We start from the raw sequence: 19,948 nt of genomic DNA, 5'->3' as shown, positions 1-19,948 counted from the left end.
TCATACTTGTATATCCACATCATCTACAAGCTCCGTGAAGGCAGAATATATCATTCATCACCATATCCCCAAAGCCTGGAATAGAGCCTAGTACTCAGTTGTCAACAATAAGAGTTTAAAGATGAGTAAATGAAAGAATGATTACGAACTGTTCAGTTGCCCAAAAGTACCCGGGGCCAGAATTACAAGCATTAACCACTGTCCAACATTAGGTAAATTGCATTTCCAAGGACTGTTAAATGAACGTATGTATAACCATTTCACCCAACAAATAGTATTTGGTGGCAAGTGTTATTGGTATCATTTTAATGGTGAGAAAACTGAATTTAAGTAATTGCCTAAACTTAAGCAAATTAAGTAATTTGTCAAGAGTTGCTACCTATATAGTTATTAAGTGACAGGATTTCTCTCCCAGTCAGTTAACTCCAGAGCCTCCAATACTCTCAACAATTGGATTCTACTCCCTTCATACTGGGAGTTACAAAAGACATAAAATCATCTCCTGTGTTTTAAAAACTGCTGTCAGGGCACCTGGGTGGCTCAGTCTTTAAGTATGTGCCTTGGCTCGGGTCCTGGTCCCAGGGTCCTGGGATTGAGTCCTGCATCAGGCTCCTAGTTCAGTGGGGGCCCTGCTTCTCCCTCTGCCTGGCACCCCCCTCTGCTTGGGCACACACACACACTCTCTCTCTGACAAATGAGTAAAGTCTTTAAAAAAAAATAAAAATAAAACCTGCTGCTAAGTGTAGCCCTTGGACTAGCAGTTTCAGCATAACTCGTAAGGTTTTTTTTTTTAGAATTGAGACTTGCAGGCTCCACCCAGGAAGAGCATCTTAAGTTTAAGGAACATTTCTTAAATAATATCAGGAAATAGCTAATCCTACTGCATTGGTTTTCTAGAGCTGCTATAAAAAATTACAACAAATCTAGTGGCTTGCATCAACAAAAATTATCTTACAGTTCTATAGGACAGAAGTCCCAAATTAGTTTCACTGGGCCAAAATCCTGGTGCTGGCAGAGGCACACTCCCCTGATGTAGTCTGTTTGGAGGTCATACAAACAAGTTCTTACTATTCTTGAATAGGTGACTAAAACCAAGACTAGTTGTCCAATTTCTGACATTAAATACTATAAAGAATGAATCCATCCAAGCACAGTCTGCATGGAATTTTTGCAGTCAGCAAATATTAATGAGTAGCTACTATTTGCAGCCTCCTCCTTGGACCTGTTTCCTAGTGTGAAAAAGAGATCAGACCAGGTAGTAACATTTGTCTGGCTCCCAAAGCAAACCGTTGGTTTTAGTGGCTTTACAGTTCATTTTATCTAACTGGCACCGGCCTTAATTCTTCATCACACATGACAAAATATCAGGACATACCTTCAAAAACTGTCTCAGAGCCTCCGTCTACACTCAAACATCAAACTACTTATCTGTTGCTTTCCCTGAGTTCCTGTCCCTGTGCCACAACTCTGGTTATAACAATGCCAACAGGCCTCCTGTTCTGCAGCTCATGCCTATATAGAACAGAGCCCGTGGGCTATATAAGTAGTCCACCGTAAGGACACAGACGAGCCGTGGAAATATGGCTGGGTACTACATAGTGAACAGGATGAATGGGGACCTCCATTAAAGAGTACAGTACCTCTCTATTAGGGAGAGATGGTTGTGGAGATAGGACAGATACCTGAGGACAGAACTGGCTGCTGGACAGAAAGGAAAAGGCAAAACCAGGCTTCCTATGCCAGGCGTTAGAAGAAAAGAGGGAGTTCAGTTCCATAAATTCTGATTAACTACTTCCAATAGGCACAATGTCTACCAGATTCTGTAGACAATGGAAAATAAATGCAAAAATATTCCTATTATTAAGGAGTTAAGACACCCATTCATGACGTTATCGAGTAACAATGCATAACAGTATAAAATCATGTGTCAACATGTATTCCAGAGGTCATAAATATTACGAGGGAACCCCCAAAAAGAAAAGTAATGCAAGCCAGATCAGGTAGAGAAGCCTTCCAGCAAGAGGTAGAGCTTCATCTAGATCCCAAACAACTAGGAAAGATCTGATTAATAGAGAAGAACAGTAAAAACGCTGCAGGCTTGAGAAACAGAATGAGAGAAAATCTGAAATTGGGAAGGTAACTTATATGCCTGTTATGAGACAAGTGCTGCTGGTACTGGTTCAGGCAAAGACATAGATGGGAACAAGGCAAGGTAGTAATTTGATGAGGAAATGAATGAGAAGGCAAGTTTAAACCTTTTTTCTTAAGTTTTATTAATTTAGTAATCTTTACACCCAACCCAATCTTTACACCCACCACCCCAGGATCAAAAGAGTCACAAGCTCTTCCAACTGAGCCAGGTAGGTGCCCTGGTAAGTTTATATTGTACAAAGCCTCAACTGCCAAAAGGTGTCTGATCTCTATTCTTTTTTTTTTTTTAAGATTTTATTTATTTATTTGACAGAGATCCAAGTAGATGGAGAGGCAGGCAGAGAGAGAGAGAGAGAGAAGCAGGCTCCCTGCTGAGCAGAGAGCCTGATGTGGGACTCGATTCCAGGACCCTGAGACCATGACCTGAGCCGAAGGCAGCGGCTTTAACCCACTGAGCCACCCAGCCGCCCTGATCTCTCTTCTTTATTCCAAAGTTTTTATTTGAGAAAGTGAGGTGAGGAAACTGATACTTCAAAGATTAATTTAGAGATTTACCTGGATGAATGAGGAACGGGTGGGAATGGAGCCAAGAAGACCACTTAGAAAACTACTATAATGGTCCAGGCATGAGGAACAATAGATTCAAGAACAATTTCCTTCCTTGAAGGAAGGAACGATAGGACTAGGTGACTAAAATAAAGAATTAAGAACCAAAGAGGAGTCTGAGGTTCAAAATGTTTGGATAAGCAGAGTCACATAAGTTTAAACATGCATGGGGTCCAGTTAGACCCCCTCACTTTAAGAAATGAGACAACTAGGGTTGCTTAAAATCTCAGAACTAGTGCTCAGCAGAGCCAGCAGCAGAATGGCCAGGCCAGTGCTATTATGGGATTTACCAAGCAGTATATGCCTGAGGGTTAATTACATATAAATCATTTTCAGAATAACTATTTTAATGAGGGCAGCAATGAGACCAGAATCTATTGTCATATAACACAAGACTAAATAAAAAAAATCATGTAGCCACATGAAGAGTTCATGTGTAAAGTCAAATATTCTATGATCTCTGCTATAAACAGAAACTTGATTAGCAACTTCCTAAGGTTATCAATTCTCCCTGATCACATTAGCCATGATAACTTACCTCTTTTCTGCCTGCTTTTTACACTTACTGATGACCTTAACATTCATCTTTGTGTGTATCATTCCCTTTATATATTCCCTTAATAAAGGGAATGATACACTTAATACACTTAATGATACACTTAAATTCCCTTTTTTAAGGGAATGATACACTGAGCCTGGGTGGCTCAGTCCCCTGAGCATCTGATTCTTGGTCTTCGCTCAGGTCATGATCTCATGGGTCCTGGGACTGAGGCCCTGTGTCAGGCTTGGCATTCAGTGGGGAGTCTGCTTGAGATTCTCTCCTTCTTCCCCTCCTCCCACTATTCTCTCTCAAATATATAAAAATAAATTATATATATATATATATATATATATATATATATATATATATATTTTAAGTGTAGCTTCTTCTGGTGGGGACTTATACTTCATTTGCCTTTAGCCTCTGGTAGTATACTGATGAATATCAATTGCTGAAGAAAGTAAGGAGACTAATCAATTATTATTTTGGGATTAAAGAACCTGAAAGTTTAAATAATAATAAAAAACATGATCCCCAGAGAGGCTACACAATTTAATGGAATGAGAACTGATTAAAGCAACAAGAATGTGATTCTTCAGTAGTCACAGGAAGGCCAATAATAGTCCATTTGTCTCTCCAGTCATCATCTGAAGCCTGGAGGGCTTAAAACAGTAAAAACTGCAACTTTACTCTAGTTATCACTAATTTCCTTTTAGACATGGGTGAACTCAGGGTCTACTAACAGAACATCTGTTTGTTGAGAAGAATATACAGGGCTACCTGGGTGGCTCAAATGGTTAAGTATCTGCCTTAGGCTCAGGTCATGATCTCCAAGGTCCTGGGATTGAGTCCCACTTCAGCCTCCCAGCTCAGCAGGGTGTCTGCTTCCTCCTCTGCCTCTCCCCCTGCTTGTGCTCTCTCTCTCTCAAATAAATACAATCTTTAAAAAAAAAAGAGAGAGAGAGAAATATACACAATTTATTACAGACAGACCATTCCATTTTTCTTTTGAGTGACAACTCAGACATTTACCTTACTAATGGAACTCTCACTTGCCTGAATAATTTTCCTAATGCCAATGCTTTTACACAATTAAAATGTATGCTTTACTCTTTCCAGTTCTGGAACCTTGACAGCTCTAAATAGGTCTTCGTCTTTCTACAATTTAATGTTGATGTTCTGGAAGTAGGTATGTGGAAAACTACTTTCTTCAAAATAACTCAGAAATAAGTAACAATTTTCTATACCATGATTTTTCTGGAATTTGAGCCTGCAAAGGATAATAATCATTTTTTTTTTTTTTTTAAACACTTGTCCTTAGACAACCTTGTGGAGCAGAACCACTAGACCTACTGCATTCCATCCTCTGGATTAGTCGCGGCTCTTTTTTTTTTTTTTTTAAAGTTAAAATTAAAAGTAACCTCAGTTTGCTGAGTTAATGCTAAACAAATAAGTATTGGCCCACTTCCTCTACCACCTTTGTTAAAGCTGAAGGAAGAACAGTGAAAATACTCATAACTATTGGATATAAATTAGGGTACAATCAGAAGGAGTTTGAAATAGGCCCAAAGCATAGAATAGTCAGGGTGTTTCTGCTCTTCTGGAAATCAGTGTCAGACACGGGAGGCGGGGAGTGGGAAGTCCTGGGAAAAGATATTAGGAACAGAGCTAAGAACCCTACCACCTCCCAGAACTCCCTCTTACACTTGTGAACTTGAAATATCGTGGACCTAGAGAGTAAAAATATATTTTAAAATATATCAAGACAACACCAAGAGCTTATTGAGGGGGCAGGGTGGGAAGAACCCCCAAAGAAGAAAAAAATTTCCATTAAGAAATATCTTAAAAGTAAGTTAAATTATATTACTTTCAGGTCATTAAAAATACAGGTGGTGATTTCACTGAAACTCAATGTCAACAATTAGGTTTTTTTTTCAGTTTGGAACAATGACAGAGTTCCTATGTGTCACTGATGCAAATCTCCCCAACACTACTATTTTACATAACCACAGTAGGTTATGACAATCAGGAAAATAGCGTATCATCAACTAGTTTTTGAGATTCCGAAATTTTCAAAATTAATGGAATTTTTAAATCCCTTGTGAATATTGGGAAGGGAAGTTTCTTTGGAAACAGCCTGGTCAGAAAGGTCAATGAGATGATGGGCAGAGAAGTTAAGCGCTCTAGTCAGCACCAGGATTTTACACTCTCTTGGACCAGTATTTCTTACGCCTGCCTGAAGATTTGAATCACTGTAGGATGGGCAAAATCCAAACACTGGCTGGGCCCACCCTAAACTAATTACATTATCTTCTGCAGGTAAGGCTCAAGCATCAGTATGTTTTTAAAACTCCCCAGAAGATTCTAATTTGCAGCAAGAGTTCAGAACTGCTCATGTTAAGGATTTACTAAATAAAACTGACTTAATGCTTTTTTTAAAATGAGGTTTCTGAGTATGCTTTGCTTCAGTGATATCACTAACAAATATCAAAATACATTCAAATTTCCTTTGCTATGAAGAGCCAAGGTTCAGTGCACTTTTTATAATTAAAGTAAGCCTTAAACCGAAGCTGTTAATAGAAAGATAACGGGACTTCTCATCCCTAGCCAACCATCTCAGAGGTTCAAGTGTGGGATAAAAAGATAATTGGAGTAAACCAAGATCTACTCATTTTTTCCTGACTCTAGTAGTTTGTAACAGTATTTTTATTTTTCTTCAAATTTGAGGAAATTCTGGGAATCGCTAGCTAATATCCCAGAAGAAAAAAAAAAAACACAAATGAAACCGATTTTTCCTATTCTGCTCAACTGTGGTAACCAATATGAATACATTGATCCCCGGATAAAATCCAATTACTTCTGTAAAGTTCTCGCCCTACTTTTGTAAAGTAGGGATTTTCCCAGATTACTCCAACTGTGGCGAAGTCACTGACTCAAGCCTGAGTTTCGCAAGCCAACAGGCGAAAGCAGCCTCTCTCCAAGTCATTAGGATGCCTTCGCCTTACTCCGATACCACGGGTAATTATATGTAGAGCTTTGGTGGTGGTGGGGAGACAATGTAGTTCACATTCGTGTTATCTAAAAAATACTGAAAAGCAGCCCTCTTCGGTCTCCCTGAGGGTCACTTTAAATTACGAATTTGGTCACGCACGACACCCGAGTAACCGCTTCCACTCGCCAATGCAGGCTAAGGTCGGCCCTAAGTTTCCCTTCGTACCGGCTGAACTGCGCCGCGCAGATACCACAAGTTAGGAGAAGGTGAAAGACGGGAGCAAAGCGACACACGTTCTAGACAAATTACCGAAATCGCGCAGGAATTATAGCAAACTCTGCCAACTTTACCTTGGGGACAAGATAGCTTGTAAAGCTCCCTTATTATACTTGTGTCTAATACGATCAAAAACGCGATGGCTAAGACCTATTTTAGCTAAAAAAACGACCTCCTCGACCACTCCGGGGCCCCGGCCGGGAGGTCACCAGCCGACAGGAGAGTTGAACACCGCTGCCCGCAGCGACCCCGCCGACGCAAGCCTAGAGAAGGCCTGAAGGGACTAGTTGGCGCGCACCAGCCGGGCGTGGTGACGTCAGGGCGGAAGCGCACGCTGCGTGAAGCGGCCCAGAACCCGGCGGTCACGGGAATATCCGTCGCGCCGAGGACGCTGGTTAGTCTCGCTCCGGGTTCCGGCTGCGTTGGGCGTGCGTGCAGCTCGCTGAGACTATGGCGTCCGGGCCTCACCCGACCGCGACCGCTGCCGCCGCCGCCTCGTCCGCCGCCCCGAGCGCGGGCGGCTCCAGCTCCGGGACGACAACCACGACGACGACCACGACAGGAGGGATCCTGATCGGCGACCGCCTCTACTCGGAAGTTTCGCTCACCATCGACCACTCGCTGATTCCGGAGGAGCGGCTTTCCCCTACCCCGTCCATGCAGGACGGGCTCGACCTGCCCAGCGAGACCGATTTGCGCATCTTGGGCTGCGAGCTCATCCAGGCCGCCGGCATTCTCCTCCGGTTGCCGCAGGTCAGTGCGCCGGCCCTGGGCCGGCAGAGTGCGCCCTCCCTCCCCGCTGTCCCTTCCGCTGCATCCCGGTTTCACCGTGTCTTGGCAGGGTGGGGATTCCTCCTCGGCCTCTCCAGCCACGGTCCCAGTCGGATCCCGGGCGTGTCGAGGGCGGGAGGGCGCGGAGGCGAAGGGAGGACCCGGTAGCGAGCAGTTCGCGGCGGGAGGGGGAGGGGAAAGGGGAGCGGGGAGCGAGCGGCAGCACAAAATGGCGGCGGCGCCTGGTGCGGTCCCGCCTGACCCCTGCGCCTCCGTTCTTCTCTCGTCTGCAGGTGGCGATGGCAACGGGGCAGGTGTTGTTTCATCGTTTTTTCTACTCCAAGTCTTTCGTCAAACATAGTTTCGAGGTAAGCATCGCGGGGGCGGGTGTGAAGGGATTTCTTCATCCGGAAGCGGGGAGGAGGGGGTAGTGTCTCCAGCCAGCTTTTCTAGAAAGGGAGTGGTTAGTTTAGGCCTTTGTACCTAGTTCTCGCCCAGCAGCAGGGACTTTTGGAATGTGTTTGAAAACTAGAAAGCGTATCTTGAGCCTATTTTCTCTCTTAGCAGAAATAGACTTAGCTTGACTCTAGATTGAAAATTAAGATTATTTAAGCAATAAAAAACATAGTATTAGCAAATCTGTTAGGCCTATAGCCTAGAAAAGCCAATCGTACTTTTATTTCACCAAAAGTCCCAGCTGTGTCCTAACTTTTTTTCATCAGAATTAGTTAAATTTTGAAGGGGTGTACGTCTTCCTAATTGTACTTGGTGTAGTCTAACAACATTTTATTGGATTGTGGGTTCTTTCAGATTGTTGCCATGGCTTGTATTAATCTTGCATCCAAAATTGAAGAAGCACCTAGAAGAATAAGAGATGTGATTAATGTATTTCACCATCTACGCCAGTTAAGAGGAAAAAGGTAAGATTGGCATTATTGAACACAGTATTTCCTGCTGCTACTGTATTGTACACCAATCATCAAATCAAAACATTCTTTCCTCTCGAAACTGATGCAAAGGAAAAACGGCTTTAATTTAGGTGTTAAAATTCACATAGGAACTCACTAATACTTAAATTAATTTAAAACAAACCACAATTAACCAGCTATCTAAAGTTTGTAGAGGCAGTTGCATTTATGGACAATCCTAACAGTGCTGTGAAGCCAGTCCTGTGGCTTAAGATTAAACAAGAAAGGGAATACGTTTGGCTCAAGTGTGAGTGTATTCTGTAAGTTATTTCCCCTCCCCCCTCTCTTGGAAGACTGAAGGCTGGAAGTGTGAACACTGCAGTTCAAGTTAATATTGTGGCAAAGTTTTGTGTAGATTATGTTTTTCTACTCGAAGTCGAGTTAATCCTTTATCAATTGAGGTTGGCTTTTGTTAGAATACTTCTCAACATTGAACTACGATATATCGCATAATACCGGATCTGAAAGGACTGCAGGATGATAAAGGTTGAAGTTTGAAGTCAAAGGGATTGAACAGGTATTTTGTTTTGGTCAGATACAGTATCAGTGAGTGGGGTAGAGAAATAACTAATTGATTGGGTTATATTTAGATAAGGCCTATTTTATTCAATCTTGTAAGAAGTAAGAAAATAGAGACCGAATAGTGTTATCTTACAGATTTCGTGGCTACATGACAACACTGTATGTGGACCTGTGTGTTCATGTGAGGCAGTGCCAAAAAGTTTTAGTTGCAGGGCTTCCTGCATCTAGAGGTGACTTCTAGTACACGCTGCAGAAGGATATACTTGGTGTAGGTTAGTTTTCGTGTTAACTTTTTAAGAAATTGTGGTGATGTTAGATAAACTTACACTGTGGGAGTTAGTTATAAAAGGATTTTAAGTTGTTGGGGGTTGGGTGTCAGTTAGTGGCAAATTAGTAATCCTTTGTGAGTGGTCGTTACTGGTTGAATCTGTAAGTTGGCAGTAATGGAACTATCCAGAGACAAACAGTAAAGTAATCTTTAGTCTAGTTACAAAGTTTGAAACATTGCTATCCAGATGGTTTTCACAGCATTTTTCAGTTTTCTTACATTCTTTTTCCATCTCTTCTCCTTCATCCTAACCATATCCAGGGATAGACTAATTTTTTATTTCATTTTAAAATATCTTTTAGCTTCTTGGTGAGGAATCCCTGGAAATTGGGAAGATTTCAAATTGGTATTTAGTATGGTTTGAGCTAAAATTTGTTTTTAGATACTTAGCTGATTCTTCAGGGTGTTAAAAACAAAAAGACAGTAGTGGAAAGGCTTTTTATCTTTAGTCAAAGGATTCTGTGTTTGCCTAAAGGAGTTTTCTGTCCATATTCTTCGAATCATTGAGCCAACTATTGTATTATCATTTAATAATGATTATCTACTTTGAAGTTTTTCCGTGAGACTTAGAGTATTCTTCCGTGATGTCAGAGTAGGTCTTAACCATAAAAACCTTGGAATCAAAACATCTCATCTGACTGACCGTTGTGTCTGATGTAATAGTGTGTTTTGGTCATTATTACAGAGAAATTGACTTTGTCTCAATCTTACAAGTCTGATTATAGCATGAAATTTAAAAGGAGTTGTTAATTGCATGGAAGCCTTTTTCTTAAAGCAGGATGTAAAAGTGTTTCTATGCATATTACAAGTTAACTCAGACACATAACTTGTATATGTTATTAACTTCAACTCTTTTTTCCCTTGCAACCGACTATACAGCGACCAGCTACATTTACCAAAGCCTGGGTGATGTGGAGTGGTACATAGAGATGAAGCTGTCGTCATGGCAACAGTGAGTGAAGTATCGAAAATCCCCAAGGAGAAGCCAGTGCTCTGAGAATAGGTCACTGGAATCGGGGACTAACAGGTTGGCCACTGGTGAACCATTTAGACGAACTCCTGTTTCTTGTTATAAGCTTTTGTCTTTGCTGTCCAAGTTATTAGAACTGTAGTTTGGTTTATTTTTATGCAGAGTAATACCACTAGAAAGTACTATCAGTATCATACTTCAGTTAAATAGCGTATCAGTTTATCTTAATAATGCTGTTTTAATGTGGTTTATGTACAGCTTTAAATTGTAGTATGGTCTTGGTAATTACAGAGGAGGCATCATTTTTGTAGCCTTTAGGTTGTTTTTTAGTCCTGATTACACATTTGAATCACCAGAGGAGCTTTTAGAAAGTACCATTATCCAAGTTTTGTCCTGGGTTATTTGATTCCTCCCTTTCTCCAACTTTTTGTAGTTTCATAATTAAGCTCGGAATAAATGGGTGAATCAAAAAAGGAAAATAGCCTTTTTAGTAGTTTCCAAATTTGGTTTTGATAATGCAGCATATTTCCAGAAAATTAAGCATTTTCTGTAATTGTAAGGAGCCCACATGCATCCTTTAAGGCTTCTCTAAAGGAAGATAATCTTTCAGGCTGATGGAACCACTCATTGATGAATACGGTGTGGTATTTTCAATAGGTATATAAATCATAGATGAAGTTGGAAGGGTATTAAGTGATCTTGTCATTTAGTCCAACTTCTCTGTTTATTTTGTGGCTTTAAAGGTAGTGGCTTTCATCTGTTTAAACACTGCTAAAGAGGGAGTATTCCTTTGGCATAGGTATTAACACATTTCTGTATATTGAAAAACAGTCTGGCTCCTTATAAACTACTTAATCTCATTTTTGAATAGAGTCTGTTGAAGAGCTAGTTCCAAATATTCAGTCTTTGTATCACATGAGTGAGAGTGACCATGTTTGGATTTTCTATTTCTAATTATTTTTTTATTTTTTCCTGTTAAGTTGTATTTCAACTAGATTGATTATGCTGAAGGAAAAATTATTCTGAAAGACCAGAAAAAATTTCCAGTGACCAAAGCCCAAGATTTCCTATTAAAACTAAAATCTGAAAATTGTTCTTCTCATTGAAATTTAATTTGGAAAATCTGACAAACTCAAAAACGAGAGAGGTGGAGTTAGGTTTGGTTGGTTGTTAATAATGAAAATTATTTTTTCTCTGAGTAGATGAAAGTTCTCTTTTTAAGACACTTAAGAATGTCATCTCCTAAATCTTACTGGAAAGTTTACCAATTTGGAGATGAAGCCTCAGTTCAGTTTTATATGCTTGTTGCCATAGGCAGTACTAGTTGATACTTTGTTAACATAAGTAAGGAAACCATTTGCTTAGACAGTTTTCTTTAAGCTTTCCTTACTGCTGACTTATGGGGACACATTTCTCTTTCTGAAACAAAGTAATCTTTATAAGGTAGTTGTAAATTACATGTTCATTCAGCCTTCCTTGATTTAAAACCACTTCTTAACAAAATGAAGATAACAAATTACATCAGTACAAAGTTAAAAAAAAAAAAGTATACCTATCAAAACTAGGTGACAGAAGGCCTAAGCAAGAAGAATATTATAGTTGAATTATAATAAATAATGAGTTTGCTTTTCTTAGTTGAGTTTTGGTGTCACTGTGATTTTGATATATAAAGAAGGGAAAGCAAAAATTGTGGCAGAATAAATGGAAAATAACAATTCACTTTAGCTGAATTAATGAATGAGTAAGCCTGATTTGGGATAGTAGCCATTATTCAAACAAGTGTTTGCTGGTTAATTGCAGAAAAAACGAATTTAAGAATTTGAAGGCAACTCTTAAAGCATGCTTATTAGTAAAAGGTATAGATGAGTTTGCTCAACACAAAAAGAGGGAAAGAAAATTAATTTTGTAAAATTTTATTTTTAGGACTGTAATGGTGCAGTTTATGGTCTGAATGACAGGGGGGTAGAGAGTTAGTGGCAGGCAGCTATAACAGTGGAGATACTCTCTTTCCTAATAACCTGTTGAAGGAAGGCCATGAAATAACTAGTTTTGAGAGTCTGAGGTGTGGGTTTGACTTTTTTCCAAATTTCCTTTTGGGTGATAAACCCTGAGAAATTATAAACCTGAAGATTTTTAGGGTACAGTTTCACGGGTACATTGATTGCTCTGAAGTTAATTTTTTCCCAAAGAGCAGTTAACTTGTAGTCTATTGTTCTGATCAGATAGATTCATTGTTACATTTTTATGGTAGAAATCGGTCCCCTGTCCAGTTGGTGGCCTCATTCCTCATACGTTTCATAGCTGTAATGGGAATTGAACTGAGGGGAGCCAGTTTTTCAGCATTGTTAATTTAAGTAAGCTAGTTTCCATCTCAGATTTGCCAACTCTGTTTAATGTAATTCGATAAAAATCGTATTGTATGAAATAAATAATTTGAAATAGTCTAGTGAGCATTCTAGTTTTTATAATTTTAGATGGGGGTAAGAAAGGAAGATAAATGAAAGATTTTTAGATAGTATGTCATTGCAGGGCTAGTTATTAATGATAGCTCATTTCAGTTGCTTTCTAATACTCAAGTGGATGTATTTAAATATGAGCTTGCATTTTTCTGGATTTGGTGTGCATGGTAAAAATGAGTTGTGAATTGAGGTGTTGTAACATTCTGCCCAGAACAAAAACTCTTGAATATTTTGGCTGAAAATGAATTCAGTATGGCGGAAAATACTTACATGTTCTCCCCATATATATACCTTACAATTTTGTCTTAATGAAAATGTATTTCTTAGTGGTTGGATCTAAAAATGTATCAAATGAAGGACATTGGGAAATGAAAGTCCACAAGCCCTGACTGAAAACAAACTTCTCAGGACTCAGGAAGAAACCAGTTTTGAATTTAAGATTTAAAGCAGGTAGTCTTTTAATTGAACATGCTATTTCCAAAGCATTGAACCATTGGTAGATAGCTTTCTGTGTTACAGCTTTCGAAGCTTTCAGAATTTAGTCTGGCACGGACACTTCAAGTGTTCTTCTGGTTCCCTCATGCTCCTTTCTCTCTTACATTGCATACTAAATAAAAGTTTTTCTGCCTGATAAGGACAAATCAGACCAAATTCAAGTTTAGTTTTCATTGATCACTTTTAATTTTGAGTCTGATTTTTAAAACGTTTCTTTTTTTAATTGGGCTCTTTAGATTTTAGATTTTCTTTGACGGTGGATTCTTAGAAAAATTTGTTTAAGCAGAATGTCCACTTAGAATCTGGATTAGCTATCTACCATTTTTTCCTCTCTGATTTTTACTTTGGCCATCACCTAGCCAAGAGTTGCTATTTTAGAAAATGAGTAAAATCACTGTAATCTATGAAGTCTTTATAGTAAATATTTTCAAGAGCTAAAAATTAGTTTTGTCATCACAAAGTGTTTATGAATAGAGACTAATGGCATTTGTGATGATAAATCAACAGTCACTTAAGTTTATCTTATATACATCACACCTAATAGATAAACCTGTGTAAAAGATCAGCAACGGCTAGATAGAAGCTTTAGAGTGACTTTTTCACTGTAGGGTAGAGCTAGTTCCTATAGAAACTTAGTTAAGTATATGTTTAATTAGCATAACTTGGACAGCATAAGATTAATGCTTTAACTTGTTTGCAGGAGTTTAAAAAGCTGGTTTCTGTTGCCAATAGTTGGTTGGAAGGGAAAATGGAGATGCCACAAATAAAATTTTTTGGATGTGCAAAACAGTTTTGATTTTATTTCTTACAAACTATAGGACTCCAAGCCCCCTGATCCTTGATCAGAACTACATTAACACCAAAAATCAAGTTATCAAGGCAGAGAGGAGGGTGCTAAAGGAGTTGGGATTTTGTGTTCATGTCAAGCATCCCCATAAGGTGAGTTGTAGAATGCAGAAATTACATTCGTAAGTATTAGGGTTTTTCTTAAAATTGTGTCTTACATGAATTTGTTATGGTTATTTTTTAGAGGTAACCATGGTTTTAAAAGGCGTTCTTTATAAGTTTACCAGTAAAATGGGAGTCAAAAAGATTTGGGTTCAGGTCTTCACTCTTCATTGTGTGAGCATAGAGAAATTCTTTTTCCCTCTGTGGTTAACCCAGTTTCCCTACTTAGAAAACAGATAGTGAAATACTTTATTTCTAGGAGTAAATAATACACATCTGCAGAAGTACATGGGACACTACCTGTCACACAGTAGAATGAAAGCGTGGTGGCTGCTCTCTTGTTACCATTATTGTATGTTTATAGATTTCTCCAGTATCTCTTGGCTGGATGATACATCATCATTAGAGCACAGTGATTACAGTAGGGGTGCTCTGGGGATAGGACTATCTGTGATAGAAACTTGTCTGCCATTAGCTCTGGGACTCTGGTAAATATATCTGTCCCTCAGATTCTACATCTTCAAGATCGTAAAATGGGAATAATTGATTATACAGGTTCAGAAAGCTCTGACTTGAACTGTAGTGAAGCTACTTATATGTAGTATTTACTTATACTCTTAAACATGATTAGCTTCACTGCAGAAAGTGTAGTGTTTATTTATTGTAATACCCACAGTATTACATAATATCACACTCATTGTGTAACTTTAAAAACGTAGTCTGCATGGTTTTTAGACATAGAGAGGTGTACCTTGGAAAATAAGTGAAATAATCCCTACCACAGTGCCTGTCACATACTCAAGTGTTCATGAGAAATTAGGTATTGTCTTTAATTGATTTAACTCTTTCCTGTGCAATTTTGGCTCACATTTAAAGTTTTTAGATAATCTAGTAGTATAATAACTCACATTGCCTGTAATGTGCCTTTTAGGTTGGTCTGTATTATCTGTGCAGTTTGTAGAAGAGTTAAAACTTGCATCTAACATTTCAGTTATTTAAATTCATTAAACTCATTACTCTTAAAAAATGCACCCATATGCTAAATTGAGTTTTTTTCCCTTGTCCTTCAGATCATTGTTATGTATTTACAAGTCTTAGAATGTGAACGTAATCAAACCCTGGTTCAGACTGCCTGGTAAGTTGCTTTTTTACATTTCTTTCCTAGCCAGGAAAACAGAAGCAGAAATAAAGTAAGTTTCATTTTCCCTTTCCAAAATAATGAGAGGAGTTTGTTTTGGTGCGTTTTGTTTTTTTTTGTTTTTTAACCAAAAGGTAAATAATGCTTATTTCTGCTTCCTGTTTTCTTGGCTTGACTATTTGCTTTCAATGGAGAACTCAATTTAACTTTGTTCTTTTTTCTACTCTTTAATTAAAGGGTAGTCCATGATGGTAAGTCATAGAACTCTGCCCTCTGCACTTCAGCCCATGACCTCAGGATGGCCTGATTGGCTGCCCTGCTCTCCAGCCAATCCAGTGCAAGCTCTGATCCGAGATTCACTGAAGTGGTCCATATCCATCTGGCAGCATCTTCTAGTTCTGTCGGGGTGTCAAAAGGATTTGTATATTTGCTTCTAGAAGTAACTATTCAACATGCCTATGTATATAATGTATACCTGTAACTATCAAAATGAATAGTTCATTTTTGATAGATTTGTTGTCCAGCCATTATGAATTAAATGACTTTTTTTGTTAGGAATTTGACTTAGATTTCTATTTTTAGTATGTATAGCATGGATTCTACCAAAGGAAACTACAGCTTGCAGCTTAAAATGGGCACCATTCCTATATTGGATGAAGTACAGCTGCTGGACTGTTGAGGCAATAATAGAAGTACAGTCTTTAAAAGAAATGTTAATATTAACATAAGCACTTTAGAACTTTGAACTTTTGACATGAAGATGTTTGATTTGAAGGGCTGGCTTATTTTAAGGTAAAATAAGGAATTTGGTCCAGCTACAACTACTCTTTTCAAGACTGTTAATGATGTGCAGGACTTAAGTTAATTTTTGATGTTCTGGACTTAATGACTTACCATGCTTCTTTAGGATTCAGTAAATATTAGTAATATTAGAAAAGTTAATTGCTTTTATAAAATGCATGACATTTTAAATATATGCTCTATAAAACATTTAAGCAGTTATTTCACGGGTAAGGATTTTTAAGAAATAGTCTTTTAGTTTAACCTTTTAAACAATTTGTGAAATTTCTTTAATACTTCAGGGATATTGTCCAGCAATTTATTAACTGCAGTAGTTTATTGCTTTTGTTTATACTTAGTCACAAAAAAAGGTATGTAAACAAGGCTGTTTTATGTATTTACTGCTCTTCCCTACCTAAGTTTTCTGCAGTAGCTGAGATTTCTTAATATAACTTGGTGAGTGCTTACTGAAAATGCCTTTTTACCCCTGTCACAGTATTTTGAGTTTTTGAAAGAACTTGGTTGACACTGCTTTTCATTGTGGATAAAAGGAGAGATGGTCAATAATTAATGGCTCGAAGTATTGTTGGAGTGGTTTATCATTTCTGAAACAAGTTATGTCAAAATTGATTTTGAAAGCATTGCTTTTCATAGAACTACATGAAAACTTATTTAAAGTTCTATTTGGAATAATAATGTGGAATTATTTTAAAGAACTTTGGTCATAATAGGAAAAGTGAAAAATGGTTCTAGTGTTAAATTCTTATCTCTTACTGATTTTTGAGTTAAGAATTGTTATATGCTAGAATATGAGGATATGAATATAAACATGAGAAGAAAAAAGAATAAAGTAGATTGAGTCTCCAATTTTTATGTAAGCTTCAGAAGGACTGTGTTTATGTACAAAGCTTATGGTTGAAATGTTTTTCAGGAATTACATGAATGACAGTCTTCGAACGAATGTATTTGTTCGATTTCAACCAGAGACAATAGCATGTGCTTGTATCTACCTTGCGGCTAGAGCCCTTCAGGTAAGGTATATATAGTCTGTTTTGTTCTATAGGATAAATCTCAAGAATTAACATTCTCGATAAAGACTGAAATTTGATCTAAACCATTCTGTTTTTATGGTTTAGATTCCATTACCAACTCGTCCCCATTGGTTTCTTCTTTTTGGTACTACGGAAGAAGAGATCCAAGAAATCTGCATAGAAACACTTAGGCTTTATACCAGAAAAAAGGTAGTAGTTTACTCATGTTTGTGTTAATACTTTTTCAGTACTTAAGAGTTTCAACTCTTTTATAAGGGAAAAATACTAACTTCATTTTTTTCCATCAGCCAAACTATGAATTGCTAGAAAAGGAAGTAGAGAAAAGAAAAGTAGCCTTACAGGAAGCCAAATTAAAAGCAAAGGGATTGAATCCCGATGGAACTCCAGCCCTTTCAACCCTTGGTGGATTTTCTCCAGCCTCCAAACCATGTAAGATATATTCAGAATTAAAATGATTTGAGCACTGCATGTGTGTGGTTATTAGAAAGCTTTAGCGCTTAGGAGCTCCTCTGTGGCTCAGTCAGTTGAGCATCTGACTCCTGATTTTGGCTTAGGTCATGATCTCAGGGTCATGAGATCCAGTGTCAAGGCTCCATACTCAGTACAGAGTCTGCTTGAGATTTTCTCTCCCTCTGCCTACCCCTATAGGTAAATGAATAAAACTTCTTTAAAAAAAAAATAGCATTATTTAATGGTGGCATAGAAACCGTGATATGAGAAGCTATTAATGTTTTCTTTCATGATAGTTCAAGACTAATACTTGAAAGTATGGTACTTTGAGTTACATTTAGAAACAACTTTTTGGCTCTCTGTTAAATCCCAACAGGTAACATGTCTTTTTGTTTTTTGTTGTTTTTTTGTTTTTGTTTTTAAAGCATCACCAAGAGAAGTGAAGGCTGAAGAGAAGTCACCAATATCCGTTAATGTGAAGACTGTCAAGAAAGAACCTGAGGACAGACAACAGGCTTCCAAAAGCCCTTACAATGGGTGAGTATACTTGACTTAGAAAACCAGTCTAAAGAATCTTCTTTGTATTTATTTTCTAACATACTAAACATGTATCTAAAATAATGATTTTTTTTTTTAAAGTGTAAGAAAAGACAGCAAGAGAAGTAGAAATAGCAGGAGTGCTAGTCGATCAAGGTCAAGAACACGATCACGTTCTAGATCACATACTCCAAGAAGACAGTAAGTAAATACTCTTGAAGAGAAAGCAGTCATATTTGGAGTGAAGTTCTTGCTTTTTAAAAAAATTGAACCTAGATATTTTCACAGTTGGGTTAGATTTAGTTTTTTAACATGAGATACATTATGAGAAAAGGAGTTTAGAAATATGTCCTGCCTATATGTGGCTTTTTATTTTGGGGTGGTGTAGCTAGCCAATTCTATTCTGTCTTTGCCCATTTTTTTGAAGTGTAGGGGCTGGCCACAAAGTGCTGTGGAAAGCTATGATAATTCTATTTATAATGTGTGAAAATGGTGGTTTTGTTCAATTTCAGTTAGAAAATACTAATATTTTATTAACTGTTAATTAACAACAAAAACTCAAGTTGATCATAGCCAGAGTCTCTCCTGGTTAGCTTTGTAATTAGATTGATAGCTGCTTATGTCTGTTTGGTGGCTCTTTGAACATTTGTGAGATACTCAATAAAAAGCATAGCTATCCAGGATGCTTTGTAAAAATTTTGGCATATAGATACAATATAGTACATTTAAGATTTCTCTAATATAGGCTGCATGGGAGTTAGTGGGGAGTAGGGAGATTTAATGGAAGTTTTCCATCTGACATGTACTGCTACATGCTACAGGTCAGTAGATTTGTTTTGAACCTGTTATAAGCACCACCAAAATAATCTGCTCTCAGCAGAAGCTGAATCTAAACCTCAAATTTTTATTATCTAAGTTATAATAATAGGCGGAGCCGATCTGGAACATACAGCTCAAGATCAAGAAGCAGGTCCCGCAGTCACAGTGAAAGCCCAAGAAGACATCATAATCATGGTTCTCCTCACCTTAAGGCCAAGCATACCAGAGATGATTTAAAAAGTTCAAATAGACATGGTCATAAAAGGAAAAAATCTCGTTCTCGATCTCAGAGCAAGTCTCGGGATCATTCAGATGCTGCCAAGAAACACAGGCATGAAAGGGGACATCATAGGGACAGGCGTGAAAGGTCTCGCTCCTTTGAGAGGTCCCATAAAGGCAAGCACCATGGTGGCAGTCGCTCAGGACATGGCAGGCACAGGCGCTGACTTTCTTCCTTTGAGCCTGCATCAATTCCTGGTTTTGCCTATCTACAGTGTGATGTATGGACTCATAATCAAAAATACTAAAAGTGAACTGATTAGGATTTGATTTTGTAAAACCCTCTAGGTTTCTAGAAACACTGAGGACATTTCTTTTGGAAAGAACTATGTTTTTTCTGTTCTTATTTTCTTTTATTTTCCTTTTGGTTTTTGTTTTTGGGTTTTTTTTTGTTCTTTTTCTTTTTCTTTTTCTTTTTCTTTTTTTTTGCACATTAAAATGCCCTAGCAGTATCTAATTGAAAACCATGGTCAGGTTCAAATGTACTTATTATAGTTGTGTATTGTTTATTGCTATAAGAACTGGAGCGTGAATTCTGTAAAAATGTATCTTATTTTTATACAGATAAAATTGCAGACACTGTTCTATTTAAGTGGTTATTTGTTTAAATGATGGTGAATACTTTCTTAACACTGGTTTGTCTGCATGTGTAAAGATTTTTACAAGGAAATAAAATGCAAATCTTGTTTTTCTAAACTGCTTCAAATATCTTATTTAAATAAATTATTAAAAAGAGTGAAATTTTAATAGTAAAATGCCTGTACTGATTTTATGACCTGTTCTTCTATTAGCTATGGTTTAAGATTATTAAATGCAGTTATTATAATAGCATTGGGAGCTATTGTAAAAGTCTTTGCCTTATACAT

General features: G+C 37.8%; 1 protein-coding gene across 3 annotated transcripts; it reads left to right on the top strand.

The window, feature by feature from the left end:
• The first annotated feature begins 5,129 nt into the window (after positions 1-5,129).
• On the top strand, positions 5,130-19,778 carry CCNL1 (cyclin L1). 3 transcript variants are annotated; one of them, XM_082689542.1, is made up of 11 exons: positions 5,130-7,319; positions 7,631-7,705; positions 8,148-8,257; positions 13,898-14,018; positions 15,098-15,162; positions 16,877-16,976; positions 17,082-17,186; positions 17,285-17,426; positions 17,873-17,984; positions 18,087-18,185; positions 18,901-19,778. In XM_082689542.1, the coding sequence occupies exons 1-11, from the start codon at positions 7,017-7,019 to the stop codon at positions 19,247-19,249; spliced, it is 1,581 nt and encodes a 526-aa protein (XP_082545668.1). In that variant the 5' UTR covers positions 5,130-7,016; the 3' UTR covers positions 19,250-19,778. The 3 variants fall into 3 exon arrangements, with proteins under 3 accessions (XP_082545668.1, XP_082545669.1, XP_082545670.1); XM_082689543.1 differs by lacking the exon at positions 18,901-19,778 and adding an exon at positions 18,730-18,894; XM_082689544.1 differs by lacking the exons at positions 5,130-7,319; positions 7,631-7,705 and adding an exon at positions 10,035-10,107.
• The last annotated feature ends 170 nt before the right edge of the window (positions 19,779-19,948 follow it).

Source organism: Mustela nivalis (genome assembly GCF_964662115.1).
Source record: "Mustela nivalis genome assembly, chromosome: 1".
NCBI lineage: Eukaryota > Metazoa > Chordata > Mammalia > Carnivora > Mustelidae > Mustela > Mustela nivalis.
This window is presented reverse-complemented; position numbering and strand designations above follow the sequence as displayed.